The sequence below is a fragment of the Camelus dromedarius genome, chromosome 16, assembly GCF_036321535.1.
Source record: "Camelus dromedarius isolate mCamDro1 chromosome 16, mCamDro1.pat, whole genome shotgun sequence".
Taxonomy (NCBI): Eukaryota; Metazoa; Chordata; class Mammalia; order Artiodactyla; family Camelidae; genus Camelus; species Camelus dromedarius.
In genome coordinates this window covers 12,752,538-12,780,122 of record NC_087451.1, presented here as the reverse complement: position 1 = coordinate 12,780,122, position 27,585 = coordinate 12,752,538, and the positions used below count along the sequence as shown (strand labels likewise).

General features: G+C 54.9%; 1 protein-coding gene across 1 annotated transcript; it reads left to right on the top strand.

The window, feature by feature from the left end:
* The first annotated feature begins 321 nt into the window (after nucleotides 1–321).
* On the top strand, nucleotides 322–26,092 carry TBX4 (T-box transcription factor 4). Its single transcript, XM_031468019.2, has 8 exons — nucleotides 322–631; nucleotides 1,422–1,516; nucleotides 9,628–9,747; nucleotides 10,921–11,068; nucleotides 20,994–21,146; nucleotides 22,032–22,120; nucleotides 22,236–22,471; nucleotides 24,338–26,092. The coding sequence occupies exons 1-8, from the start codon at nucleotides 422–424 to the stop codon at nucleotides 24,955–24,957; spliced, it is 1,671 nt and encodes a 556-aa protein (XP_031323879.2). The 5' UTR covers nucleotides 322–421; the 3' UTR covers nucleotides 24,958–26,092.
* Nucleotides 26,093–27,585: the final 1,493 nt, after the last annotated feature.

Genomic DNA, 27,585 nt, shown 5'->3' with positions numbered 1-27,585 from the left:
TTGCTCTGGGCCGAGAGTGAGCCAGGACCGCAATTATTAGGGATCAGATGAAAAAGACCCAGACTTCAGGCTCCACCGGAGTCCAGCAGGAGGGAGGGACTAGGGGTGCAGCTGGGGCAATGCCATTGCAGAGAGGGCGGTCCTTCCCCCAGATCTACTCATCACACAGCCCCACACCCAGGGGCAGGCGGACCTTGAACCGCACACAAACCCTCCCCAGGTCCAGAACCCAGAGGGAGGAGGCGAGGGTCCTGCCCTCGTGTATTCTCCCTCCTCCAGCTCAGGAGGGGGCGGGGTCCACGTGGGCCAGGTCGGCCTCCCAGCCGGGCCGGAAGACTCCCGGCTTGGCTCCAGAGGGCTGCGAGGTCTCAGGCGAGTGTGGACCTGGGCATGTGACTCGTGTGTGCTGTGTCCGCAGGAGATGCTGCAGGATAAGGCCCTGTCGGAGAGCGAGGAGGCCTTTCGGGCCCCGGGCTCCGCGCTCGGCGAGGCCAGCGCCGCCAACACCGCCAACGCCCCTGAGCCCGCGCTGGCTGCGCCGGGCCTCAGCGGAGCCGCGCTCGGCAGCCCCCCGGGCCCCGGCGCCGACGTCGCCGCCGCCGCCGCCGCCGCCGCCGCCGCCGCCGAGCAGGTAGGGCCGCGCCGGCCGTCGGCCGGAGGTCTGTCTGCAGGGCCGCCTTGTCTGTCAACCCGCCACACTGCGGCAGGACTGTCTGCCTGTTCGCGCTCCCCTGGGCAGGGCCCGCTCTCGGCGCTTCGTCCTTCCTCCACCTTGAGCCCTCGAGGCTGCTCAGGGACAGGCCGGAGAGGGGACCCCCGCGGCGGAGCGAGCCGGGGAGAAGGTTCCAGCTCCGACGACCCTGATCGGGCGGGGTCGAAAGCCGAGGACCAGGCGGGGAGAGTGGCCCCTGACCAGGTGCGTGCGGGAGCCGCCGCCGAGATCCGAGGCCGCAGGGATGTCACCGAGAGGGTCATGGTGACGACCTGAGGATCGAACGGAATCCGGCTGTGCACGCTCTCTGCCTGTGCGGGTCTGCGGGTGCACGCGGCTGGCCGAGGGGGTGTGTGCCCTCCTGTGTCGGTGCATGCCCGCAAACCTGTTGCTGTGTCGGGCCACTTGGGGTGTTCATATGTTTGTGTAGGAGTGTGTCATCTACCCCAGCACGGTCAGTTTATGTGTTTTCTGCGGAACCACCTATAGGTGCAGTTTCGAAGGAGGGGGTTTTAGCCACTTACTAAAATTTTTAAGTTTTAAAATTCATCAATGGTACAGAATAATTTTGTGAAACGAAATCTCGAGGCGTGGGCTCCTGGGGCTGGCAGTGGTCTGCATGGTTCCTTGGGTCTGTGTTCCCCTTTCTGAGGGCTCCACACGGAGCCGTGGGCCAGGCCGACACAAGTCCCCTCCCTCCCGTCCCTAGACCATCGAGAACATCAAGGTGGGCCTGCACGAGAAGGAGCTCTGGAAGAAGTTCCACGAGGCGGGCACCGAGATGATCATCACCAAGGCGGGCAGGTCAGCGCTGGGAGTTTTACTTCGGGGGGATGACGGATGGGAGCAGTGGGAATCCTCAGGGGCTCCCTTAGCAGTCTTTTCCGCCTTCAGCCCGGGGAGCGACGGCAGTCCCCTCTGCCATTCTGGCCTTAGCTCCACATCCCGCCATAGCTTCCGAACCGGCTTCGGAAGCCCACAGAGGGCTACACCGCGAGGGGTGGGGAGGGGCAGTATTATGCAAATGAAATGCAAATTAAGGTCGTGCCGCTGGAGGTCCCTGTTTCTGCACTTTTGGCCCCTGGGGGACGAGGTGGGGGCTGCTTTGTCCTCCTCTTTTTGGGGACCTGCCGGGTTTCTCAGGAATGCATTGAACAGGGACCCGGAGATGTCCCTTAACAGATAGAGGAAGGGGGCAGGATCATGTTTTCCTATTTCCATAACTTTTTCGGGGGCAGTGCGAACCCCAAGTCTCTCATCCCATGGATGCCCCAGTGCTGTCGCCAGCTCCCTCCTCAGCCAAGGGGAAGGCACCGTTGGGCCCTGTGTATGTGTTGTTTGGGGAGCAACTCTCGGGTGGCTGCCAGAGAGGAATGATTTATAAAGTGGAAACATTTTTAAAATGCGCTGGTGTCTGTGGGAGAGACGGGGAGGAGAGGGAGAGAGGAGGAAGAAGCAGACGCGAGCAGACAGAGAGATTCACAGGAATGGCTAGGAGAGCGGCTATCAGGTGAAGGAGATATCTGCAGACAGAGAAGCTGGAGAGTTCAGGTTCAGGGACCTCCCTCCCCGCTACACTGCCTCCTCCACAAACTCACACTTGATTTTGGTCCCCGGGGTACAATTTAGTTGTTAAAATGTTCCTTTGTCTGGTCGTGGCCCCATAATTGGGTTTTCCAAGGAATAGGATGGTGGTGAAGCATCAAGGGCCGGGAATGGGCAGTCAGACCTGGTGGCCAAGGGCTTCCAGTCGCTCACCTACTGCTATCTGTGCAGCCTCAGGACAGGCACTTTACGGTCTCTGCGCTCTCCTCATCTCCATCTGTAAAATAATAGATCTTCCTTCATACAAACGTAGGTAAGCCCTCAGCATGGCTCCTGGCATATTTAAGCACACAATAGCTGCCAGTGGATACTCTTCATAATTAGAGAAGTGTCTGGCATTTGCTCAGCGTTTTTCTTCTACTTTTTTAGAGAACTCTGCTGAACTGGAATGATGGGTCAAAGGAAATAAGAAGCTGGTGGTTTGCTGTAGGCAGAATAGGGGTCCTGGGTCCTTCCTGGCTGCTCACTAGCAGGCTTTGCAAAGTTTCCTTTGTTTTGTTGGGGGTGGGGGGTCTGGGCACTTGGCAGCCCTCTTGCCTAAGTCAGGGAGGTGGCACGGCCACCCAGAGCCTCTATCAGTGGAAGGAGCAGGGAGATGTCAAGGCCTGAGTTTGCTGCATTTGGGGGCTGGGAAAGGAGGATGCATCCAGGGGACCTGGTGGGGGGGGTGCCACCTGGAGCAGTCATTGAGGACAGTGGGACCCAGGTGTCACAAGTCCTGCCTCTTCCTAGTTGAGTTCACTCAGGCAAGTCCCCCAGCTCCCTGTGGCTCAGTAGTGTCAGGTAAAACGGCGATGGTGACCGTAGACCTACCTGCCATCCTTTCTTTTTCAGTTACTGTGAGACTCAAACCAGGGATCTTGTGAGTAGTGCTTGGTAAATTGTTGAGTGGATTACAGCTGCAATGGGGGGGGGACTTTATTTCTTGTGATTGCTGGCATGTAGGGAAGAGAAGAAGAGAAAGATCCAGAACTTCCATTTTTAGGCAGCAGAAATAACCTTGTCTCTTGAAAATAAATGGCCAGCATATTCTTTGGGCATGCCTGGCCTCTGCCATTTTAAACAAAAGGCATTTGTGATTCTCCTCAGTGGGGTTTCCTGCACCTGCGTGGGTCCTCCCCCTCTCCCCTCAACACACGCGTGCACACACACACACACACACACACATTTCCAGAGGTACTGGCTTCAGGCAGATTTTGTGCCTGATCCTGGTGGAAGCTTAGCGATGAGCCTCAGGGAATGATGATAATAATTTTTAAATGGCTGTGATGATGTTGGCCAATTATGGATTCATCACAGTCTTTGATTTCTCTGGCAGAAAGTTATCCGTGCACCAGGTCTAGTCCTTAGGAAAGTCACTAGCCTCATCCCCTCCCCCCACGGTTCTCACAGACCCTTTTCCCTCCTGCATAGCTGCCCCCTGACTTCAGAGACCACTTTCACCGCTCTGATCCCTGTGCCCCCCTCCTCCCTGCTGCCTCCCTCCTGCGGCAGCCTTGGAAGGCAGCTTGCTTTGCTCCGGCTCGGGCTCGGGGCTTGGGCTCCTGGCTCTTCCACAGGCTGCCCAGCACCTCTCCCTGTTCTCTTCTTTGAGTCTCTATCATCACCTTTCCTAGGACACTTCTATTTCTCAGCAGATGGCCTGGACCCTTCTCCTGAACCTTGAATCATTGATGTCTAGACTGCTTGGTCTGGAGGGGAACCAAGAGAACATAAACCTGACCCCTGAGAAGGGAGGGCTTTTGGCTGTTGCAGATAGAAGTGGAGTCAGGCAGTTGCCAGGTCCACACAAGCCAAGCAGTGATGCCCCACCCCCGGAACAAAACCCCAACTTTGAGAAATTCCCTTGATTGCCTGTTCAAGGTGGAGTTGTTTCTGTCCTAGAGACGCTGGCTGATTAGAGGTATGACTGCTCTCTGGTTGGGGATGAAGGGGGCCCAAAGAAAAGTAGCCCAAATGTTCTCCAGCCAGTGTGAGTCCTTAGTCACAAGCCCCTTCCTTAAGCCCTTGAAGATCTGAGGGTCAAATGAAAACAGAGTCCCCTTCATCAGATAGTAACTGAATTCTCAAACAACTTGAGCTGGGGAATCAAATGCCAACCACAGTCCAAGACATCAATTTCTGAACACTCAGGATCCCCTGATGTCAGGTGTAAAATGGGGCCAGAGCCCTCCGTTGCCAGGCTCTGTCGCTCTCAGGCCCCTGCACCCAGAGAGTTTATGCCCCTAAGTGCAGAGAGCAGACCCCACCCCCCCCCGCCTCCTCACATCCTTGCCAAGCTTGATACATGTGAGAAACTGCATTTTCTCCCAAACACAGATAAAAGCGAGCTCCACAAAATTTAAATATAAACCTCCCCAATATGAAAATTTCCTAACCGTCTGACTGCTCTGCTCCTAGGTCATGGTTTTGCCACCAGATAAATCTCCACTATCAGCCTTCATAGGCTGTTGAGTTCAATGTTGCTTGTGTTAGTGACAGTGAATTTGCATTTGAAAAATGAACTACTGATGAGAACTCCTGTTGAACCTGTATTGTTTGTTATTCTGAGGCAAGGATTTGGCCCAGCTTAATCCGGGGCTTCAAAGCCAATTGCCCTCGCTCTGTATACAGAGCGTCAGAGCCCAGTGGCGTGGGTGATAAGAGAAGTAAGGGTTGAAGACACTGGGAAAGTGGATTGGGGAGAGAGCGCTTTGATCTCCTTCTAAAGTATTTTCTGAAAGCAAAAGTCTATCAGAAGGAAGTGTCTTCAAAAAAATCTGAGAGAAGCAACTGGCCCTTCAAAACAGCATCCATTCCACACACCCTCTCTCCGGCCCCCCACCTCAGGGAAAATACTTCTTAAAAATGCTTTGAGTGAAGTAGAAAACGCTGTGTGTGTGCGTGTGTGTGTGTGTGTGTGTGTGTGTGTATGTGTGTGTGTGCAAAGTGGACATAAATTACATAGCTTTGTCATTGCTCTCAGAAATCATTTGCAACAAAAGCTTTGGTCTCCTTATAGACGGCACTCCTACCTCCGGCCCCCAAACTCAGCCTTAGTTGTTGGGCCTTGGCCTCTTCCCAACATACCCCGAATTCTTCCTTAAGACCCCCAGACACTAGGGATAGAAAACGGGTGGGGTTTTCTGTGGACCCCTACCCTTTTCCTGCAGCCCTTTCCTTTCAAACTCTGGCCTCCACAGGCCTCTGTGTGTACACATATTTATGATATATATACACATATATAATTTTTAATGTCCAGTTTATTGAAGTGGAACATTCCTGCAGAAAAGTGAACAAATCTTAATTGTACAGCTGTATAGACTTTCACAAAATGAACACACCGGTGTTACCACCACCCAGATAAAGAAACAGAACATTACTGGCCCCCAGTGTCCCTCTTGTGTGCCCTCCCCGTCACCACCACTCCCCCCTGGAAACCCCTCTCTGGAGTTCTCACCCCTTTTGATTTGGTTTTGCACCTACATTTCAGGAAAGGCACATATAGCTGCTCCTGGGGGGCCTGAGACCGCCCCCCAAACCAAGGAGGTTCTGCGGTGGATTTGGGGTTTGGGGGCTCAGCTTAGAGAGAATCTGGTGGGTGTCCTAGGTCTGCTCCCTCCTGCTCCCCCACCCCCGGCTCCTCGCAGGATTGGTGCTGGAATGAGTAGATAGCACCTTGAATTTGGCAACCCCCTTGGCCCGGGACTGGCGCCCAGGGGCTCTCTGAGCCCAGCTGAAACTTGCGTGTCCCCTCTCTCAGCACTGAGTTCGTATTTACGGGTTTATTGCCAAAATCAAAATGCCCCGAAACCCTTGCCCAGCGCCCCACAAGGCTCCAACACCAAGAAACGTCCAAGCGGCTTATCTTAGCAGTTCATTCTAAAACCATTTCCGAGTATGAAGTAGATAAAGGCTCCAGGCCCGCACCCTTTCAGAGCCTGTTTCATGATCAGAGGAGAAACCCCCGGCTTTCATCTCCTCCCGGGCCAGCCGGCCGGGCAGGCAGCTTGTTTATTCCCTGGCGGAGCAGTTTCCGAGAGGCCCAGGAGCGCCCCAAATGCCTGGGGTCCGGGAGCTGGAGAGGGGCGGGGGGTGGGGGGACCCGAGCACCGAGAGGGCGCCAGGGGCACACAGAAGGCGCGCGAGGTACACGGAAGGGGTGCGGAGGGCCCCCGGAGAGAAGGTAGGGCAGAAGGCAGGGCGGAGCAGGGCTCTGGGTGGCTGCAGGGTGCTGAGGACAGGCGAGCCAGGGTTTCTGGGCCAGCGCTGGTGGCAGGGTTGAGTGGGATATGGGGTGGGCAGAGTCACTACTTCCCTTCCTGGCCCTCCCTCCCGGTCCCACCAAGGTCTTCATTTCCCCCTACAGGTGTTGGTTTTCAGGTACATTTTTTTGTTGTTAATCAGAAGCAATTTACATCTCACTCTGCGGTTTCATCTGTTTCAATAGAGAGGACTGGGTGAGCAGAGGAAGACACAGCTCCCAGCCCAGCTTGGTCTCTCTGGCCTGAGTCCTGGTGAACACTCCCAGGCCAGGCCTCTGGGCTCCAAAGACCTTAGCCCGTCTGGAACCAAGGGCAGATGCCCTCAGCTTGGGCAGGAGGCCTATGTGGCTGGTGGTGTGTGTGCTGCACCTTCACACTTAGCCTTTCTGGCACAGCAGGCAGGCCTTTTATCCTCTGGAGCCCGCCGCTGGGTAGGGAAATGATAGAGCCTAGGGTCCCCACTGCGTGTGTGCTCCATGGCCCAGAAGCAGGCACCAAACTGGACCCCAACAGAGACAGAGATGCCTGTTTCCATGAAGTCAGTGGCGCTCACCGAGCCTGGGTGGGCTTCGCCTGAGCAGAGGACTTTTGAATCCCCATTCAGACCACACAGCTTGTCCTTCCTCCTGGCTTCTGGGGGCTGCTGCCCAAGGAAGAGAGGAATTGGTGGGCAAGGGAGGCAGAGGCTAAGAGACACCTTCCTTCCCTGCCCCATCTCCAGCAAAATCTTCCTGAGGCTGTTGACAGTCAGGACTCCGGTCCATGGGGAGCTTCCGGGAGAGGCCAAATCACAGGACAAGAGCTCCTTGCCTTGGGATACTGAGCGTAGGCTCCTTACTGGCCTTCTAAAAAGCACTGGCCACGTCAGCCTGGCCTCCTGAGCTGCTGAGGTGAAGTGTGGTAGGGAGTAGAAGGGAAGGACAGGATCCCTCACCTCCCTCTCAGCCTGGGTTATGAAGACTGTTGAAGTAGCAGCAAGCCGTTTTTCCTGGCCCCTTTGGTGGACACTGGCCTTGCTGGGGAGCTGTGTCTGCCCTCTGCTGTTGCAAACTGGAGTGATTACAGGAGAAGCGGGCTAAGTGCGGGGCACTGGTGCCACGCCAGCCCCAAGTCCAGCCAGGGCTGCCCCATTTTGTGGCTGTTTCTGTAGCAGTTACAAAATGGTAGCCTGGAGGGGACAGGGTTCTTGGCCTTCCCCCAGGGAGGGGGGTGAGCCGAGGCAACTGCTTCCTCCCTCCCTTTCAGCCACCAGCCCACCAGGGGAGAGGCTGGGCCAGGAAGAGGGTGGCGCAGTTCCAGCATTGCCCCCAGGCCGGGCAGGCAGCTGGTGAGCAGGAGGCAGGATTGGGTTCCTGAGCCCTCTCACTTCCCCCGTTCCTGGAGAGGGGGTGGGGTGGACATTTGAAAATGCTTTCAGTTGACATCTGAGACAAATTCTTCCACACGGTTTATAAGTCCCTAGACTTGCAGCTAAAACTTGCCTCCTCCCTCCAGGCACGCACACATGCGCACATGCGCACTCGGCCGTGTGCAGGCACACGTGCTCGTGCGCACACAGGGGCACACGGCTCCCGCTGCCCGGGCCCACGGCAGTGCTCTCATGGGCCTGCCCTTCAGCAGGAGACAGGGTGCGCAGGCGGAGGCTGGGCCGGGGTGGGACTGAACCCTCCACCTCAGGGTCCTGGCCTGGGCTTGCTGTAGGGTCTGCCAGCTTGTGGAAGCCTTGATCCCTTCTGGAAGCCCTGCCCTGTCAAGGTAAGCTGGTACTCCTGTTGACAAAATGGGGGACTCCAATCGTCTGAGATGCTTAGGCCAGCTTGCCTTGAGGGTCCCTGTGCTGTCTCTTGGCTTTGCAAGAACCAGAGGACCCCCTGATGCTTGGGCTCCACCAGCTCAGGGTATTTGCTCCTCAATTCCCTTTGTGTCTTCAGTGAGGTTTGGATCCTGCCTCTCTCTCAGGGACACCTTTGTGGGAGGTCAGCTAGGATGGTGGGGGTGGATGGATGCTGAGGAGGACCATGGGGAAGTCCAGCGTCAGGGACCTGGTGCCCAGGGGAGGGTACCCCTGCAGGTATGTGTACATGCTGTTGTATGTACGGGTGTGCCGAGGGGTCTGAGGAAACCCTTCTCTAGAATGTTCCCTGAGCCTCAGGGTCCTGGACAGTTTCAGCACAGGTGGTAGGAACTGGAAGACTTTCTGCTTTTTGGTGAACCCTCTTTCATAGAGGTAGGTCATACGACCAGTCTATGGGGGCAGGAGTGCAGTGCTCAATAATAATGGCCATAAGTGGGCTCGTTTACTCCACACAGAAACCCATGCGATCGGTAGTGATATCCCCATTTCAGAGATGGGGAAACCAAGGCATTGAGAGACACAGGCAAGTTGCCCAAGGTGTCACTGTTTGTCAGGCTGCAGACCACGGCAGGGTGCTTCTAGAATCCATAATCTTCCCCACGACGCTCCTGGACCGACTTCCCCTGACACCCAGTGAGTGCTCACAGGCCCAGGCAAGGTATCCACAGGGAGACACACCTCTGCTAAATGCACAGAGGCATCCAGAGACCTGCAGCCCTCTCCTGCTTTCCTGCAAGTTGCTTTGAGGCCTGGGGGTTTCCACAGAGACATGACTCAGAGGAGACACGTCGCTGTGGAAGCAGCTGACAGGGACTTTCAGGGCTTGTGCTCTGCCCCCTGTAGTGCCTGCCCCACCCCCCAGATCTTCAGTTGTGTATGGATGCAGACAGGAGGGAAATTAAGGCAGCCAGGTTGGTGTTGAAATCCCGTCTCACGTCCTGACCAGGGTTGCTGTGCTTCAGCTGCTCACAGCTGCAGACTGAGAACTGCAGGGGCTCAGAGAAAGCAGCTTGTGCAGCCCTTTCCTTGTGTGTGGGAAGCTGACCAGAGAGGGAAGTGACTAACACACAAGGTCACAAAGCTCTGACCAGTGCTGAGGTGTCTTGCTAAAGGGGCAGTGCCTCTTAAGGCCTTCTGTCCCCTTGCCCACTGTGTGCCATCTCTCCCGGTGCTCTGCCCACACCTCTGCCTCACGCCTTGGCTTCCCTCAGGAGGATGTTCCCCAGCTACAAGGTAAAAGTCACAGGCATGAACCCCAAGACCAAGTACATCCTGCTGATCGACATCGTCCCCGCAGATGACCACCGCTACAAGTTCTGTGACAACAAATGGTAAGAACCGGGACCCTCACATCGCCTGCCTTCCCTCCACGGCGCTCTTCCCACTCACACACCCGCCCCCACTTGACGTCCAGGGACTCACCAGTAAGCCCCAGTGACTGGCCAGATCCATGGCCTCGGGAACCAGGCCTGCCTGGTTGGCTGGGGGCTGGGGCTCAAAATGAGCCACAGCGTTTGGGTGTTTGGTGGATTTCAAGGGTCTGTGCCCTCCCCACAGCTGTGGACAAGCAGGGTGGGTGACCGTGCTGTGAGGTGACAGACGAGCACCAGCACTGGGGGGTCCAGGCTCTGGCAGTGCTGTGCTGTAGGAAAGAGGGGGGCTCTGATATTCAGTAGCTAGGGTCCAGTTACCCGGTCTGTGGTGTCACCTGTTTCTCCACTCACTTGCTCTCTGTCGGCTGGCCTTCCCCCTTGAGCTGTGTGTCCACCATCCAGAGGGAATGGGCAGGCTGAAGGGTAGGACCAGGCGGGGACCCAGGAAATAATGACTGGGCTGCTTCTCCTGATCCACACCACCCCGCTTAGTACTCTGTCTGCCCGCAGAGCCCCGCACAGCGCGCAGGGAGAGAGGCGGATGAGCGAGTCAGCAGCCCAGGGCGTGGGCTCTGCGGTGGTGGGTAATCGGCCACAGAGAGCGGGCCGAGGGGGCGGATTCGGCAGCCAGGTCCTGCCAAGGGCCTGTCTGTGTTCTCTCTCTGGGCTGGGTGAGCACTCAGAGCGGCTTCTGGCTGAGGGGACAGCCACCCATCAGTTTCTTATCATTGTTTCAGGCGCCGGCAATCTGGAAATTTGTCTACATCTTTCGAGAAGCTCCCTCCAAATAATATAATTTATAATGTTTGAAAGTTGTAAATATAACACATACACAGAAGTGTCTAAATCTCCCTGTAATGTATTTGTGATTAATAACATTCCTTCAAGTAAATCATCACCTTTCCTTGTCATTTCCCTTCCTCTTTCTACTGCACTGAAACAGAAGAGACTCAGAATCACTCTCCCTCCCCAGCACCCCTCCTCCGCCCCTCACTCCTACCCTCAAAGTCCTAAATTGACAGTAGGACCAGCGGTGGTTTTCCCCCAGGTCTCTAGGGGTTTGCTCTCTGCGGGGCCAGGGCATCCGGGCTCCCCAGCTGCAGGCCAGTCAACTGTGTGCTCTGTTGGCAGGATGGTGGCGGGGAAGGCTGAGCCGGCCATGCCTGGAAGGCTCTACGTCCACCCGGATTCTCCTGCCACGGGGGCTCACTGGATGCGGCAGCTGGTCTCCTTCCAGAAGCTGAAGCTGACGAACAACCACCTGGACCCCTTCGGCCACGTAAGAACGGGACGGCCTGGCCGTGGGGGCGAGTCCTGGGGCCACGGCTGGAGGTGGGCCGGTCCGGGCAGGGATCTGGAGAATCCACCCTGGGGATCCAGCTCCGGGCCTTGGCACTTGCCAGGCCAGGTTGTGGAGGGAGTGCAGGGCCTGAGTCCCACAGCTCGGCTTCCTTCCTCTGGCACTTACTGGCCGGGTAACTTTGGGCAAGTTTCTCAGCCTTTCTGAGCCTTCATTTTCTCGGTCATCTCCAGATGACTGTAGGAGAATGAAATGAGATTATGCACAAAGCACTTTGCACCTAGGAGGCTCTGAATAAATGGCACCTCTGACAATGACGATGATGGACACATCTCAGCTTCAGTCTCCCCAAACTTGGCCCTGCTGGAGCCGGAGACAAGTAAACCTTCAGTGACATCAGAAAGAGTCACTGATGAGTTCTGAAGCCTCTCTCTGGCGGGTACCGTCCGCCTGGCCTGGCAGCCGCCTGCCCTGGAAGGGAAGGCCTCGCTCTGGCTCCCGCGTCCGCACCTCTCTGGCCTTGCCTGGGACCTGGCTCTCACAAGAGAGATTCTAAAGCCCCGGGGATGCTGCTGCTGACGCCCCATCCAGGCTGCTGAAGCTCATTCTTTCCCCATCTGGCCCTGGCAGGCCCACAAAAAACTTTTTATGTGGAAATTTTTAGCTCAAGTGTGTGGCAAACAGAAGCCTGGGGACCCAGTATCATCTGCCAGGGAGCAGGCCTCGCCCCTCTAGGCTACCCGTGGTCACCCTGGAAGGGCGGGGTGGGGTGTCGGGGAGCGGGTGCAGTGGGGGCTCCTGGAGGCGATTGTCCTGGCAGCACCTACCGCTCAGCTTGCGGATGGTGGGGGCGGGGAGCAGGGGCGGGGGTGTGCGGGCATGTGCCTCTTTTATGCAGCAGTTCTGTTTCTGGGGAGCTGTGTGCAAATCAGAATTCTGTGAATCACAGTTCCTTGGGGAGAGTGCCAGCGACGTTCCATTTCTGGTTGACTGGTGTATAACTGGCAAGCAGCTTTTAGTTCTAAGTTTCTCAGAGTCTGTTCAGTTCTCTTCCAAGTCGTCGGTCGTCTATAAACCGAAAACTAGGAGGATGCTTAATTAACACACCTGACTCCTAACTTACCTGCTTTGCAAGCAGCTTGGGTTTCCCCATGCGGGGTCGGCAGATGCTGCTGGGTGTGTGGCAGACACGCGAGTGTGACAGTGACATGGATTCTTGCAGCCCCAGCCTCAGCTGGGGGCGGAGATAAGCCAATGACCCAACAGGAAGGGTCAGCCAAGCCCCCACCTCTCAGAGCACAGGGCCTTTTAACCAAGGGACAAGGGGGCCTCCCAGCCTTACTGGGCACCATGCTGGCCGAGACTTTGCTCCCAGTCAGCTCCTACCTGGCCCCCTCTGCTTGGCCAGGCTGTGGCACCAGCCTCGAGAGGTAAACCAGGGCCTCTGTGGTGGGAGGCTGGGAACCACACCTCTGCCCACAGCTGCACACACACGCGGACCCAATGGGACAGATCACTGGGGTGGACACAAAGCTCGGTGGGAGCTGGAGCTTCAGGTGAGTGACCAGAAGTACCCAGGGATCCAGGCTCTGGCGAGAGTTTTGGATGCACAGCTTGCTGTCACAGATCCCGGTGGCAAGGATGCCTCCCAGGACTCCTCCACCTCCCTGAACCCCTGCAGAAAGCGGTGGGGGAGGGAGTCGAGCCGTTGAAAACCTGGGTTTTTTAGGAAGGAGGAGAGAGATTTAGCAGTAGGTTTTCCCTGGCTGGCTTGCCTCTTCGGTGCCGCTACTGGAGTCCGCCAGGGGTGTGCAGTCACACTGCAGATAGACTTGAGTCTGGGCCAGTGGGCTTGTGGTCTTGTGATGTTGGGGGTGCCCCTGGCTACACTTGCCATGCCTGCCTGGGGCTCGCCTCTCCTTGGCAGCAGGGATAGTCCCCTTACTAACTCAGCTTCCTCCCTGGAGGGCTGAGGTGTGGTGCATGGTCCTTGTGCCCACCCCTGCATTTAGCCAGGACGTGCAGTCTGTTGGTTACAACACCCCACCATGGGGTGACTGTGTCAGGAGCTGGGAGTGAAGGAGCAGAGCTTGGACCCCTGCCTTCTGCTGCCTAGTCCAGCGCTCCTTTGGTTTCTCCACCTGTCTTTCTGTACCCAGGGCTTGGGTTGTCATATCCTTGGCAACTTGGAGCATCCCTGGAGAGGAAGCAGCCTTTGACCCTGCAGGCAAGGGCTGTGGAGGGTGAGCTAACTTCCTAGGCATACCAGGGCACAGCAGCCCGTTTGGACCTTGGCTTTCTGCTCCTTGGCCTGTGCCAGTTGGAGTGACTAGCTCTCCAAGTCACCCTTCTTGGCTTCTCAGCGCAGGAGCCTGGGGAGGAGCCATCTTGTACTGTGAACTTGCCCCAAACAAGTCTTTCTGCACAGCTCACCTCCACACTTCCAGTTTTCCCTAAAAGCTTCCAGATCTCAAGGAACTTTTTCCATCCAAATGGACTCTCCCCTTGGGTCTCACAGCATCTCAGGGACTTTAGCAGCTGCCTCCCATTTGCAGCCTTCCTCCGGGTCCAGGGTCCAGGGTCCAGGGTCCAGGGTCCAGGGTCCAGGAATCCCTAGGGCAGACCACATGTTCCAAAAAGACAGAACTAGGTTCTGACTAGAAAACTCCTTGCGGGTTTTTGCTGTGAGTTCAGGAAAGCCTTCTGTTCTTGAGGGGTAGGTTCAGGCCGTGACCCCTGGGTTCTGGGTGTAAGTAAGCCCAAGGGCAGAGGAGGGCAGGCAGCAGGGGCAGAAAGGACTGGAGGCCAGGCCAGGACTGGGCTTCCCCAGTTCAGCTCCACTTCTGTGGTTCTGCCGGCAGGAGACGATGCCTGCCCATCGTCCCCTCCTACTTGCTGCCCCTGTCCCGCCCCCAGCAGGGCTCTGTGCCAGGTGACCATGTGGTGGAAAGAGAAGCTGCTTCCAGAAGTTGAGGAGGACCTCCCTGGGGTAGGGCCTGTGTCCTGCAGCAGGACGTGAGGATGGCTGGCATGAGAGTCTTACTTTTCTCCTGATCTGGAAGCTGGGAGGGGATGGTGGGGATGGTTGCAGTGGGGGGGGTGTGTGTGTGTGTGTGAGACGGAAGATGACCATCTTCATCACCCGATGTGTCTGAGGACTCCCAGATTGCTGAGGAGAACGGTTAGCTGCAGAGGCTAGGATAGCCCTGGACAGGGGTGTGGGCTGCAGTTCCTCAGCCACAAAGTGGCACATGCATAGTGCCCTCCATGTGCTGCTTCCTCCTCTGGCCACAGGCCTCTTAGCCTGCTTAGTTACTCCTGAGCCTTGGGATCCAAGGTCAAATGCCTCTTTTTCAGGGAGACAGTTCAAGGTCCCCATCATGTGCTCTCAGAGTACCGTGTACCTTTCCATCCTCAGACTTACCGCAGCTATAATTCTATACTTACTTGTCAGATTGGTTCTGAATAGGAAATACATTCACATGGTTTAAAAGTCAATCAGTGAATAAATAAAAACGTCTGCAATGAGCCATCTCCCTCCCCTGGTTCCCCATCCACCTAGGTTTTTTCCAACTCTGGCCACAGGTAACCACTGTTACTAATTTCTTTTCAGTGTTTCTTTTTGCACATGCAGGCAGAATGCAGAGGCTCAAATCCCTTCTTTTCTACACCAAAGGCAACATACTACAAACACCTTGCACCTTGCTTTGTGTACTTAGTGCATCCTTGGAGTACTTGGTGTACTGAGATACTCAGTGTCTCATGGAGACCATTCCATTCACACAGAGCTTCCTCCTTCCCTTTTTTCCAGCTGCGTAGCATTTCATCACATGATTGTGCTATTCATTAGGTAACCAGTCCTTATTGAAGGAATTAGGCGTTTTCCCATATTTTTCTCTTTCAATTAAGCTTGTGCCTATGTCGTTTTATACCTCTGCCAAGCATTCTTCGGGATCAGTTGCCTGCTCAAGGGGTGTTTGGATCTGCAGTTTTTAATTTGCCCTGCATTGGACTTGTGCTGATGTAGCTTCACCAACGTGGTGGGAGAGAAAAATTTTGGATTTTTGCTAGCCTGGTGGGTGACATGTAGATATCAGTTTCAGTTTCAATTTCTGTTTCCTTTATTATGAGTGAAGTTAAGTTTGTGTATTTCTTTTTCTGAGAACTACTGTCCTTACCCTTTGCTCATTTTCCTCTTAGATTTTTTTTTTTTTTAAATCCCGTATCCGTTCTAGGAGCTTTTATAAATTGGGAAGATTTAGCCCCTATCTGGGATGTTGAGTTGCTCATCTGCTTTCCCAGTTGTCATTTGTCTTTTGGTTTTGCCTCTCGTGGTATTCCCACACAGAAGTTTCTGATTGAATGCGTCAGTCTTTCCCCTGTGGGTTCTGGGTTTCGAGTAATTGAAAGCCCCCATCCAGTCCTGACTTATAAGGAAATTTTCTTGTGTTTTCTCCTAGTATTTTATAGATTTATTATTACATTTAAACCATTGATCCTTTTGGAATTTATTCTGGCATTCGATATGCGGTGTGAATCCGACTTTTTTTTTTTTTTTTCTAGAGAGCCATCCAGTTGTCCTAGCACCAATAATCGTATAGTTCTCTTCCCTCTCTGGTTTAGGGTGCCTTATTTCTGTACACTAAATCCCCATATGAGTCTGTGTCCGTTCGGGTGCCAGGGCCTTAATTGCTGGGACTTTGTAATAGGTTTTAGTGTCTGGCACGCCTGGTCCCCTCATTGCTTTTCCGTTTCAGAGTTTTCTTGGCTGGTCTTGTCTACTTTTTTCACATGAGCTTTAGAGTCAGCTCGTACTGTTGAGAAAGAAACTTATGTGTATCTTTATTGGAATTGCTTTAAATTACAAATTTACTTAGGGGAGAGGGACAGGAACGCCTTTCTCTTTGTTGAAGTCTGCTTTTTGTCCTTCAAAAGTGCATTCGAGTTTTCTTCCCGAGGTCCTACACATTTCCTGGGAGGTATTTCGTCTTGTCTGTGACTACTATCAAGGCAGTCTTGCTTCCACTACATTTTCTCACCACTTATTTTTGCTTGATTTGGGATTACTGTGGGACTCCCCCCACTAGATGGTAAACCAGGAGGTTTTTTATCACTGCTGTGTCCTAGTGCCTGGCACAGTGGGGGTGGTAAGCAGTGAGTGGGGGAACCCGCGGCGGGGGGTGTTTAGACAAAGAAGGCACATGCTCCTCTGGGGGTGATGTCCCCCAAAGCTTATGCCAATGGGAGCCCAGAACTGCTGATCACCCTCTTTTCCCCCTTTCCGCCCACATCTGCTGAGCATTTTGGGAGATAGGCTCCACACATGACTCCAGACCAGGCTTCCCCAGCCAGGTAGAGATACAGGAGCAGGTGGGAGCTCAGATTTGGAGATTAGCACCAGTTCTGGCTCTGCCTCCCAGCGACTGTCTGAGGTTGGGCAAATGCCTTCACCTCCCTGAGCCTCAGTGGCTTGTCTGTTAAAATGGGGCTAAATAATTATACCTACTTTACAAGGGTGTAGTAAAGGTTAATTGTGTGATGTGTGTAGCATACTCGGCACAGGGCCTGGCACAGAAAACTCTGGCTATTGTCACTGTGTCTGTGAGAGAAGACAAGAGGGTTAGCACCTGGCCCAGGCCTCCTGAGTCGGCTGGCGGGCTGTCCGACTCAGGGCTAAGCTGGATATTCTCTGGGCCAATCATTTTCCTCTCTGGTCTCAGTTTTGTTTTGGTTTTTTTCTTTTTTTCCCCTAAGCTACCAATCCTGTCTCTTTCCTAACCTCTTTGCACGTCTGGAGAGGGTAAGAAGGATAACGGACAAGGTTGTCTTAGAAAGTAAAAACATGATACAGGAGGAAATCTGGTTTTCACATAGGACCAACAGACATTGCCCCACTTGTTGTGAGGCTGGCATCCAGATACGCGGTGCTCGATGGTGGACAGCAGGGCCTGGCGAATCCTCGTCCCCTACAGTGTTTGGTTGAAACCTTATCATTAATTACTGAACTTGTTGCTGAGAGCAGTGTGTGCTCTCCCCAAGGCCATCTGGAATCGTCTCAGGATTCAGTCTCCAACCAGCTGTGTGTCCCTGGGCAAGTCACGTTCCCACCACTCGCCTCCTGCTCCTCATCTGTAAAATTAGGAGGTGGGACTAGAATGATCTGTGAGGACTGCTGCTCCATGCCCTAATGTTCTGTGATTCCAGCGCAAATAGATCTGGGCCTCATTAGCCCAGCACGCTATGGTGATCTCTGGAGGAGATGGATGTTTGGCGCTATCACAATTGTTAAAATAGAACAGGCTTCTGAACTGTAGCCAGAACGTAATGAATCCCATTTCTGTAAAACAATGATGATGACGAGACAAGTCGTATAGCGGGGTTTGTGGACGTGGCCAGCCCGTTTGGCCCAGCGTCCTCTGCAAGGAATATAAATGGGAGACTCTGGCAAAACACTTTAATGTGGCGCCTGAGGAACTTCCGAGCAAAACCAGGTGTGAGTCACTGAGTTGCTTCCAGTCTCCCAGGCGGTTGGGAGCGACGCTCCGGTTTATATCTGTGTTGGTTCAGGGCTGGGGCTTTCTTCCAGACACCTGTGTAGGTTCCAGACTGTCAGAGTCAGGAGGGGTGTTTGGGACCACTTAGTCGAGGGCCTTACTTTACAGATGGGGACCCCAGTGATGGGAGGGGAAGAGCTTGCTCAGGACTTGCAGCTGGTGGGCAGAGATCCATAGACGCTTCTGGGCCCCTTTTGGCTTCTCTGTGGCTGGGACTGCACCCTGCTAGCAGCCCCCACCTGCCCTTGCAAGTCTGGCAGTTTCTCTCTTCCCAGATTTCCCTGCCAGCCCGTCTGGTTCCCTCTTCTAGAAAGTGTATTTAGCAATCTCTCCACTCTCGTCGTCGAGGACCTTGTCTGATGGGCTAAGGAGCTCGGCCTTTATCCCAGGGGGCAAGAGGGAACCATCAAGGGTGGTGTTATGAATATCAGTTAGTTATTGAGCCCTGAATCCTGGCAGGAGTTGGGGTGGGGCATGAGAGGCAAGAGGAGGAAAGACAATGTCCTGTCTTCCTGGATGAATCAGAAGGTTCTAAGCAGGGGAGTGACCTGATCTGATGTGTAGCGGGTGAAAATGGAGAGGAGGCAGATGGAGACAGGGAGGAGGCTGTCCCAGAGCCCAGCGAGAGGTGGCGAGGCCTGAGCCAGGGCTGTGAGGCGGGAACGTAGAGGCCTTTGTTTTAAAGGTGGAGTCGCAGGACTCGGTGGTGGGTGACACTGGGGAGATGCCCAGGGCTTGGCTGGACTGTCCCAGCCTGGGACTGCCCAGGAGGCAGAGGTGCAGGGTGGGTGCTGCCGTTTGTCCTAGGGCGTCCTCATGGGGCAGCACAGCCTCACTGTCCAGGTGCCCGCGGCATCTGCTCTGGGTTCTGATGGCCCGTTGTCTGTGTTCTCCCCTTGCGTCCGCCCTCCCCTCACCCCCCAGGAGATCTGGAGTGATGTGGGTCTGGTCCTGCACGCCAGGGAACGGAGCGTGTGAGTGATCACGGAAGGATTGTGTGTGCAGATGTTTAATCACTATTTTTGACCTGAAAAATGCCCCAGAGGTTATCTTGTCTCTCATGAACAAAGACGAGAGAGGAGGAGACAGAGAGCTGGAGGTCATGGCCCAGGTCTTCCTCCTCCTGTAACCCAGCCTTGCACTGACTCGTTCCTGTTTTGGGGTAAAGGAGCCTGGAGGTAAAAAAAAAAAAAAAGAATAAAAGATATGGCCCTTTCTCTTGAGAAGCTGTAATTGAATTGAAGGGACAAGAAGAAATGGGAAGCCACTAGGAAACAGCACAATAGCCGAGTAGACAACCCACGGGAAGGGAGTTTTAGAATTTGGGGAGTTCAGAGCAGGCCCTGGTAATCTGGGAAGGCTTCCTGGAAGAGTTGGGCCTAGACAGTGAGTGAGCATGGGGAGGGAAGATCAAGACAGCAGAGGGAACCGTGTGCACAGAGGAGCAGAGGCGGGAACCTGGCTCCCTCTGGCATCCAGTCTACCTCCTGGTATTCAGTTGCTGGGTCTTCTGGGAACTTGGGTCCTTCTTTTGGCTCCTGCAGCATGGGACACAATGCAAGGTGACAGAGTGACCTAAAGGGACTGGGCGGTGTTTCCCAAGCCCAGCTCCTCTCCCCAGGGCCCCTCCCAGGGGATGGGAAGTCCACTGAGGCCTCCCTGGGTAGGACTTGAACCCTTCAGTCTCACTCTGAGTTTCTTGTCTGGCAGGCCCCTAGCTGGACCTGGTTCGGGGTTTGGAGAGCCCTGTACTTTCCCCAAGAGGGTCCAGAGGTTTGTTACTGAGGACTGAGGGGGAAGTGGCCAGTTGGGGAGGTAGAAAAGCTAGTTCTTGCTGGATGGAGCTGCTCAGCCAAGTGGAGGAGCTCGGGGAAGGTCAGAGCCCACAGCCCAGCTCCTGGCCCTCCTGCTTCCTCGGCTGAGCCTCTCCCTGGGCGGCCCCCATTCCCAGGGTGTGAGGAGAGTGGAGCCTTGTAAACTAAGGCTTTGGCCCAGGCTTGCCATGGAAGAACCCGACTCTGGCCCTCCCCTGGGGCTGGCCCTCCACTTGGCACTCTGGTCACTTAGGGGTTAAATCATTCCCTAAGCTTCAGCATCAGGCCCGGTCCCTGGGAACCTGGAAGAGTGGGAACCAGCAGGGCCAGCCCCAGGGAAGGCACTCCCTAGAGAGAAAGGAGCTCAGAAGGACCCGGGCCTGAGGGCCAGCCTCTCCCAGCCTGGAAAGGAGCCAAAGGGTTAACAAAAGCAGCGATGCTGATAAAATGCCCCAAATTCCCGGTCCTACCTCCAGTGGGGAGGGCGTCTGGCAAATGTCAACGATAAAAAATACATTTTAATGGCACATGATGCTGCCGCTACCGTGGGGCACGGCCCAGCGAAGCAGGTTTGGGGCCGCAACTACCGTGTGCTACTCCCACGGCTTGGGGCCCAGCCTCCTGGACACTTCGCGTAAGCATGGTCCTTTGGGGCCACCCACCTCCCCACGCCCCGGCATCCTCAAGGGCTGTGGGTGCCTGGGGCCTCTGGCCTCCTCTGGTGTTACTTTAGGACTGGGTACCTTGAACTCCAGCCCACGATGGCGCCCCCCCCCCCCCAGGCTGTGAGCTTCCTAGGGTGCCTAGGGTGGGTCAAAGTCAGGGTGCAGCTGGGTCTCCCCAGCGTCCCCTCAGCAGGCCTCTGTGAATGAAGGAATGAGTACCCAGATGGAAAAGGTCAGAGTTTAACATTTTCCTCAGCTCCCCTCACCCCCACCCACCCCTTCCGCAAACCCCTGGGCTGCAAAGCTGCTGCCAAACATGAGAGGAGGGGCTGTGCGCCCACCACAGGCATTTCTAGGAAAGGCGGTTCCCATACTTGGGGCTGCGCTGGGAGCAGGGGGAGGGGAGCAGGAGAGGAGAGGGAGGAGCCGGGGAACAGTCAGCCTGCAGGGCTGAAAGCTGAGGCTCAGAGAAGTCGAGGGACTTGCCTGAGGTCATACAGGGAGTCAGTGGCACTTGGACTTTTGCCTGCAGCTCAGAATTCCACCCACGACACTGTGCTGAGTTCATGGGGGGCTTTCAAACTGTTACGTTCCCATCACCACAGTGATGTGTCCGTAACACCTGCGAGGTCCTGGGACCGGATGTTAGCGCTGGAGCAGAGAGGCCAAGTGGGGCCCGTGGGGCGGAGGCTGGGGCCCAGGGACCTGGATCTTCACTTGGGAGGTCTGGACCTTTCTGGATTCAGTCTCGGTGGTCAGGCCCTGGAGCCTGGGATTTTAGGAGAGGGAAAGCCACCCCTGGGCCAGCCAAACGAGGCCGAAGACAAGAGGGTGGGGACCTGGAGCTCAGAAGGAGACCCTTCTCTTCCAGATCATCCTCAACTCCATGCACAAGTACCAGCCGCGGCTACACATCGTGAAGGCTGATGAGAACAATGCTTTTGGCTCCAAAAACACAGCCTTCTGCACCCACGTGTTCCCAGAGACTTCCTTCATCTCTGTGACCTCCTACCAGAATCATAAGGTACAGCCACAGCACCCCCCCAGCACCTGGCATTTCTGCCACGACAGAGGGGCAGCCAGCGAAGCCCCAGCGCGGTGAGGCTGAGGCAGGCAGCGCCGGCACCTCCGAAAGCCGCTGAGTCCCTCAGGCAGTGGGAGGTGGGATGCCGTGCAGGAGACGAGACCAGACCCAAACCCAGGGCAGAGGAAGTGTGGTTCCTCTATTCTGTTTTGGGGATGGACGGGGTTGGCAACTGTACAGACCAGGGGCATGGAGCTTGCCCTGTGCTTGAGTGTTGGGCCCCTTTGATGTAGAGTTGGATTCAAAGGTCAGATTCTGGGCCTGCAGAGAGAGGGGGAGGGAACAGGGAGAGGAGCCCTGGGCACTGCCAGCTGTGTGGGAGCAGGTGACCGAGGCCTCCGGAGGCCCTTCCCAGGGACCCTACCATGTCCCGGCCCACCTCCCAGCCCAGACTGACCATCCCAGACTGCCTCCTGATCCCATCCCCACACGGCTTTGGGGACGCTTTCACATTTCGTGTATTAGACCTGGCCGCTGGGGGAAGGGCCATAGGCTGTGGTGGGTTTTAGGCAGAAGAGTGACAGAGTCCGATTTGCACATAGAACCTGACGTGGCTGTTGCACTGGACAAGGTGACATTGACGGGAAGCTGTTACTGCCTGGCCTGGGGAGAGGATGATGAGGGGCTGAAGCCAAGGGGCACAGTGGGCGGGAGCTGGAGACAGGATCAGAGGGTCTGCCGCAAGCAGAGGGGATAAGAGCCAGGATGTGACTGGCAAGGCCAAGGAGGCCCCAGCAAGACATTGCAGGAGCTCTGAACGCACCTGGGGTGGGGCAGGAGGGCCAGAGGCCAGCCCGTCCTCTACTGTGTGTCCTCTCCTGACAGATCACACAGCTGAAAATTGAGAACAACCCTTTTGCCAAGGGATTCCGGGGCAGTGACGACAGTGACCTGCGTGTGGCCCGACTGCAGAGGTGGGGCTGCCCCGGCCGGGGGTGGGCCGGGTGGACGGGGTTCAGGCACGTGGACTCGGTAACCCATCTTCACTCTCTCCCTGTCTCCCTCTGACTGTCCTCCCCTCGCCTCCAGCAAAGAATATCCCGTGATCTCCAAAAGCATCATGAGGCAGAGGCTGGTCTCCACCCAGCTCTCATCCAAGCCTGACGTCAGCCCCCTGCACGGGGCTCACCAGGCACTCCAGCACTACCAGTACGAGAACGGGGCTCACATGCAGTTCTCTGCGGCTGAGCCACAGGACCTTCCCCTCAACACCTTCCCAGCCCAGAGGGACTCCAGCCTCTTCTATCACTGTCTGAAAAGACGAGGTAGCTCTCTCCTGGTCTAGAAGCCCTAGAGGGTCAGAGGAGGTTCCCCCCACACACTCCCCAGCGCACATGTGAGCATGCGCACACGCGCACGCGCACACACACACTCCTGGTGACCGTGGGGCCCGGGAGGGCCAGCCTGAAGCATTAGGGACCGTGGTCAGGCTCAGCGTGGGGATGTTGCTTCTTGCTTTTCATGCAGCCCTCGGATTCATTACAGACAGCTTGTGGCCTTGATGTCCCCAGACACCAGTACCCCTCCCCAGTCCCAGGTGTTGCTTTGCACCCACTGCTTTGAGCCCCTCCAGGGGGTGGGCAGACGACACAGAGCCAGCCAGGCTCTGCCTCTAGGCGTGGGAGGCGGCTCAAGCACAGTCCGAGGTTGTCATTTGTTGAAGTGACCTCAATCCTAACACAGGGGCACCCAGAGTCCTGAGCGCAGGCACCCCCACCTCATCACACCAGGATCTGCAAAGGCTCCTTGAAAGTGGAAAGGAGCTGTTGTGGACATAGACTGGGGTCCAGGAAGACAGGCAGCAGAACTGTCCATGCCAGTTTCTTTGTGAAGAAGAGGAGCCCTGAGCTGGGAGCCAGAACGTCAGTGCTCTGGTACCAGGTCTCGGCTTTTCCGTCTCTGAAATATGAATGATCATTGTTATCACAGGGCCACTGAAACTCTCCTGGGAATGGGTTTGGAGACTTTTGCTCGGCAGGCCCCTGAGCACCTGCTGGACCAGTCGCATTAGAACCAGTGGTCTAGCAGTTCTGGCAAACTGTGGCCTTTGAACCAGATCTGGCCTGCTGCCCACTTTTGTTTGGCCAGTGAGCTGTACAAGATGGTTTTTACATTTTTTAATAGTTAGGGGAAAAAAATCAAATGAAGACTATGTGAACATTACCTGAAATTCAAATTTTGTTATCCATAAATAAAGTCTTATTGGAACACAGCCACACTTATCTCCCTATTGTCTATGGCCACTTTTCTGTAGAGACTCCCTAGAGAACACGGAGGGCGGGAGGCCAAGATAAGCGACCAGACACGTGTTCTTAAATGTGTTGAATGGGCCGCTGCCCAAGTCCTCAGGCCTGGGTCATCCCTGGATCCTAGGGGAGGACATGCTGGTCCAGATAGTCAAGCCCTCATGGTGGAGGATGTTGAAAGACACACATACATGGTTCAGGGCAGTTAATGTCATCTTCCCCCAGGCAGAAGATTAGCTGAGCCTTAAATGTACAAGTCATCTTTTACTTATTAACAGTTCCATTTCTTAATTGTGTGAACCCTGTTATGTTGAAATCTGTGTGATAACAATCTGATGGGACTTCTTTGAGCATATTTAGGATTTATTTCCTCTTCTAAAAGCAACAGGGATGTGCCTTCGAGTAGCTTTGGCTTGCTAAAGCCTTCCTAGGAGTGGAGGATTGAGGCAGAAGCATTGTGGCTTTAATTTTCCGGCTAATTCAGAAAGATGTAGCCTCTGGGTTTGGCCTGGCAGTTGCCTGCAATTTCCTTGGCCAGGGTGGGAATAGCCTAAGAATGCCAGTGCACATTAAGGCCTCTTACCATCCCCAAGAGTCAGGGCAGCAAAGGATTAAAGCTATACACCGCCTGGCTAAACAAATCACTCAGTGTCCAGTGATGTAGCGTCCCCTGTGGCCTTTGAGCATGGTCCACAATCCGACCACTTCTTGGCTGCTGCCACCTTATAAAAGCTGTCGCTGATTAAAATGGTTCTGGGAAGTGCCATGGCTGCGCGGGGCGGGGGCCCTGAGTGACAGGGATAGGCTGTCCTGGCAGCTGGCAGGGGTGTCCTGGGCCCTGGGCTGGAGGAAACGGCTCTTCCTGAAGGTTTCTTTGTCTTCCAGCAGACAGTGCCCGCCACCTGGACTTACCCTGCAAGCGATCCTATCTGGAAGCTCCCTCAGCAGTGGGGGAAGATCATTATTTCCGCTCTCCGCCTCCCTACGACCAACAAATGCTGAGCCCCTCCTACTGCAGTGAGGTGACCCCGCGAGAAGCCTGCATGTACTCAGGTTCGGGGCCCGAGATGGCCGGGGTGTCCGGGGTGGACGACTTGCCCCCGCCGCCCCTGAGCTGTAACATGTGGACGTCAGTGTCGCCGTACACGAGCTACAGTGTTCAGACAATGGAGACTGTGCCTTACCAGTCCTTCCCCACGCACTTCACCGCCACCACCATGATGCCCCGGCTGCCCACCATCTCCACGCAGAGCGCCCAGCCGCCCGGAAACGCCCACTTCAGCGTCTACAACCAGCTCTCCCAGTCTCAGGGCCGGGAGCGGGGGCCCAGTGCCTCCTTCCCCAGGGAGCGCGGCCTCCCGGCCGTGTGCGAGCGGAAGCCGCCCTCGCCACACCTGAATGCTGCCAACGAGTTTCTCTACTCACAGAGCTTCTCCTTGTCCCGGGAAGCATCCTTACAGTATCATTCAGGAATGGGGACTGTCGAGAACTGGACTGACGGATGACTCCCAGGTCCCCTCCACAGCCCCAGGACCGTGTTAACCCAGTATTAACCTCCGAGGGTGGCCTGCACTACCATGAAACACAGGAAGGTATTTCACAGGGCGGGGAGCGTGCATGCGTGCGCGTATTTGGAGAGAATCTATTTTCTGACATACGATCGAGGCCGTGGCAAAGGAAAAAACTCGCTTGTCTAAGAAGTGGTTTTGGCTGCAGGACCTGGATCCATTGTTATGTGACATCTCTTGACATGCCCATGGGTGGGATGGGAGTGGCGAGTTCATGTGACTTCCTTAGAGGTTTTTATAATATAATCTTTGACTTACTCAGGGGCCAGGTGGCGAGGTCTCTCCTGCAGGGAAGTGGGGGAGGATTCTGGTTGCTGGGGTGGGAGGGCTCTCTGCACATCTCAGAGTCCTGGCCTTCTATCTGCAAGGGATGCTGAGAACCTTGTTTTGGCAGCAGGAGGCCCACTCCTTTGGCTTCCGGGGATTCTGTGAGACAACCTGAGAGGTGGGCTCAGCTAAGCCCCAAAGCGCGCTCTGGGAGGAGCGCTGTCTGCTCAGTTAGTGGCCTGGAAATCCATCCCCGGAGCACTGAGGTCTGAGGGAAGACTTTTAGTGCCACCTGATGGATATTAAAACATTGTTTTTTCCATCAGGAGGGTGAAAATGCAATGAATAGCATCTCTGGCATCATTCAGGTTTTCTTATAAAGTCCAAAGCCCCTCCCCCTCAGTCCCCAATGTACAATCTCTCACTCTCTCTGGTGCACAAGACTCAGCCTCCAGGCACCATCTGCGTCCCACCACCGGCCACTAGGAAACACACTTTACCTGGCAATGTCCCCAGGAGCCCACATTGGAGCTGCTGTCTGGCATCTCCAGAGGCTGTTCTGCTCCCAGAAAGCCCTCATCTCTGGAGCAAGAAGGCCCAAAGGAAATAAAAACAAGAATTGAGAAAACATTCATTTTTTTCAGTAAATTCAGCCTGTGAGCTCAGAGGAGCAAGGATGATTGTTCTCCAGGGAAGTGGATCTTGGAGTCCTCAGCCCATCTCTTTAGCATTGAATGTCCCCAGACCATCCATGTGGCTGGTGTGAACTCTGTAATCAAATTTGGGAAATCACTAAACTCTTTGCATGCTGAATAGCTATTTATATATTATATAAATAAATAAATGAAATAAATAAAATATATAAATATATATATCTCACAAATGCAGGCCACATGTCAAAATCAGCTTTGCTTTTTACAAATGAATAAACCTAATAAAACGAACGTTGGAGAGGGTATTTGGAAAGACATCTATTTAAATTTTTATTACACGTTTGATGTTAAAAAACAAATAATGGTTTAGATAAAACATATAAATAAATAAATAAATAAATAAATATATATATATAAACACACAAACACACTACAGATTACACTTTATTAGAAGCCACGTTAGCTAACAGGATATGGAACTCCAAGTGTTTTGTTGTATAGCATGGACGTTTTATTTTACATATTGGAACATAAAGCCATTTACAACTGTGAAGTGTGTGGGTCCTCTTTGCTCCTGACTTGTCGTTTCTTGGCTCAGCAATGGTCTCTGCTTCCCATCTGCTCGTATTATTTTCTCAAGGGCCAAATGGAGCCCTTAGTGCCTCGGAGCACGGAGTGAAGTAACTTAGGACCAACGGAGCAATTGTACCTTTGAGCAATTGTATCTCATGCTACTCCCCAGATGATGGGTCTGGATTCCAGGGCCCACAAAGAGCCCAGAAGGGCAGGGCACTATGCAAGAACCTGTCACCTTCTAGTAGTCAACACAGAACCTGGCCGTTTGGGGAAGGTGGGCTCACAGGTAGGGAGTTCTTGGTGGGGTTTGTGCAGCTGCTTCAGAGAAGGACCTGACGGGCAGGTTGGAGTCAGAGCCTGGGGCTTGGTGGAGCAGCAGTCAGATGTGTGAAGCCATCGGCCCCCCACCCCGCAGAGAAGGAGTCGAGGCCTGGCAGAGGCCACCGCTTGTCCAGTCCTCTGCCTTGTCCCTGAAGTTCAGCCACAAGATGGGGCAGGAAGAAAGGAGTCCAGGTTCTCCTACTAGAGAAGAGAAGATGGGGTCGGACGGTGTGTTGGGTGTCCCTCCTCACCACCCCTTACCTCTTGCCCATCCCCTCATGGCTCCTTTTCCACAGCTCCTCACTGTCATCCACCGTCTCCAGGAGGAGAGAAGGCAGAGGGTTAGGGAAGCCCTTTAAATCCTTGTCCTCGTCAGGATTAAGATGAGATTCCCTGCAGGGTAGAAAGTCAACCTTGTCTTCTGTTTCCCCAGAGCCCTTCCCTGTGGCCATCAGGCTGCTCTGGCTGGACCCCTCCCTGCAGAAGGAGGCCAAGCTGCTTCTGCCCTTTGCTGTTGGCTCCCACCTTGGGCTTTTTGGTCATAGAGCAAAACTGAGCTGAACTTGGCTAAGGCAACAGGGAAGGAGGGCTCTTCTTAACGCACACCTGCTCTGCTCTTTTCTTCCTGGGTGAAGACGGCATTCTGGGCTACCCCATAACCTTCAGAACCACAGGCGGAGGGCTGGGAGCTAGATGTGTGCCCCCAGCCTCCCTCCAGACACACAGCTGCCTGAGTTCGAGGTAAAGA

What these genes read in the sequence shown, in the direction of transcription:
- TBX4 (XM_031468019.2), top strand. Translation starts at nt 422, where the DNA reads ATGCTGCAGGATAAGGCCCTGTCGGAGAGCGAGGAGGCCTTTCGGGCC. An exon ending in CCGCCGCCGCCGCCGAGCAG is followed by an intron (nt 632 to 1,421) that starts GTAGGGCCGCGC and finishes TCCCGTCCCTAG; the next exon opens with ACCATCGAGAACATCAAGGT. An exon ending in CGTGTGGCCCGACTGCAGAG is followed by an intron (nt 22,121 to 22,235) that starts GTGGGGCTGCCC and finishes CCTCGCCTCCAG; the next exon opens with CAAAGAATATCCCGTGATCT.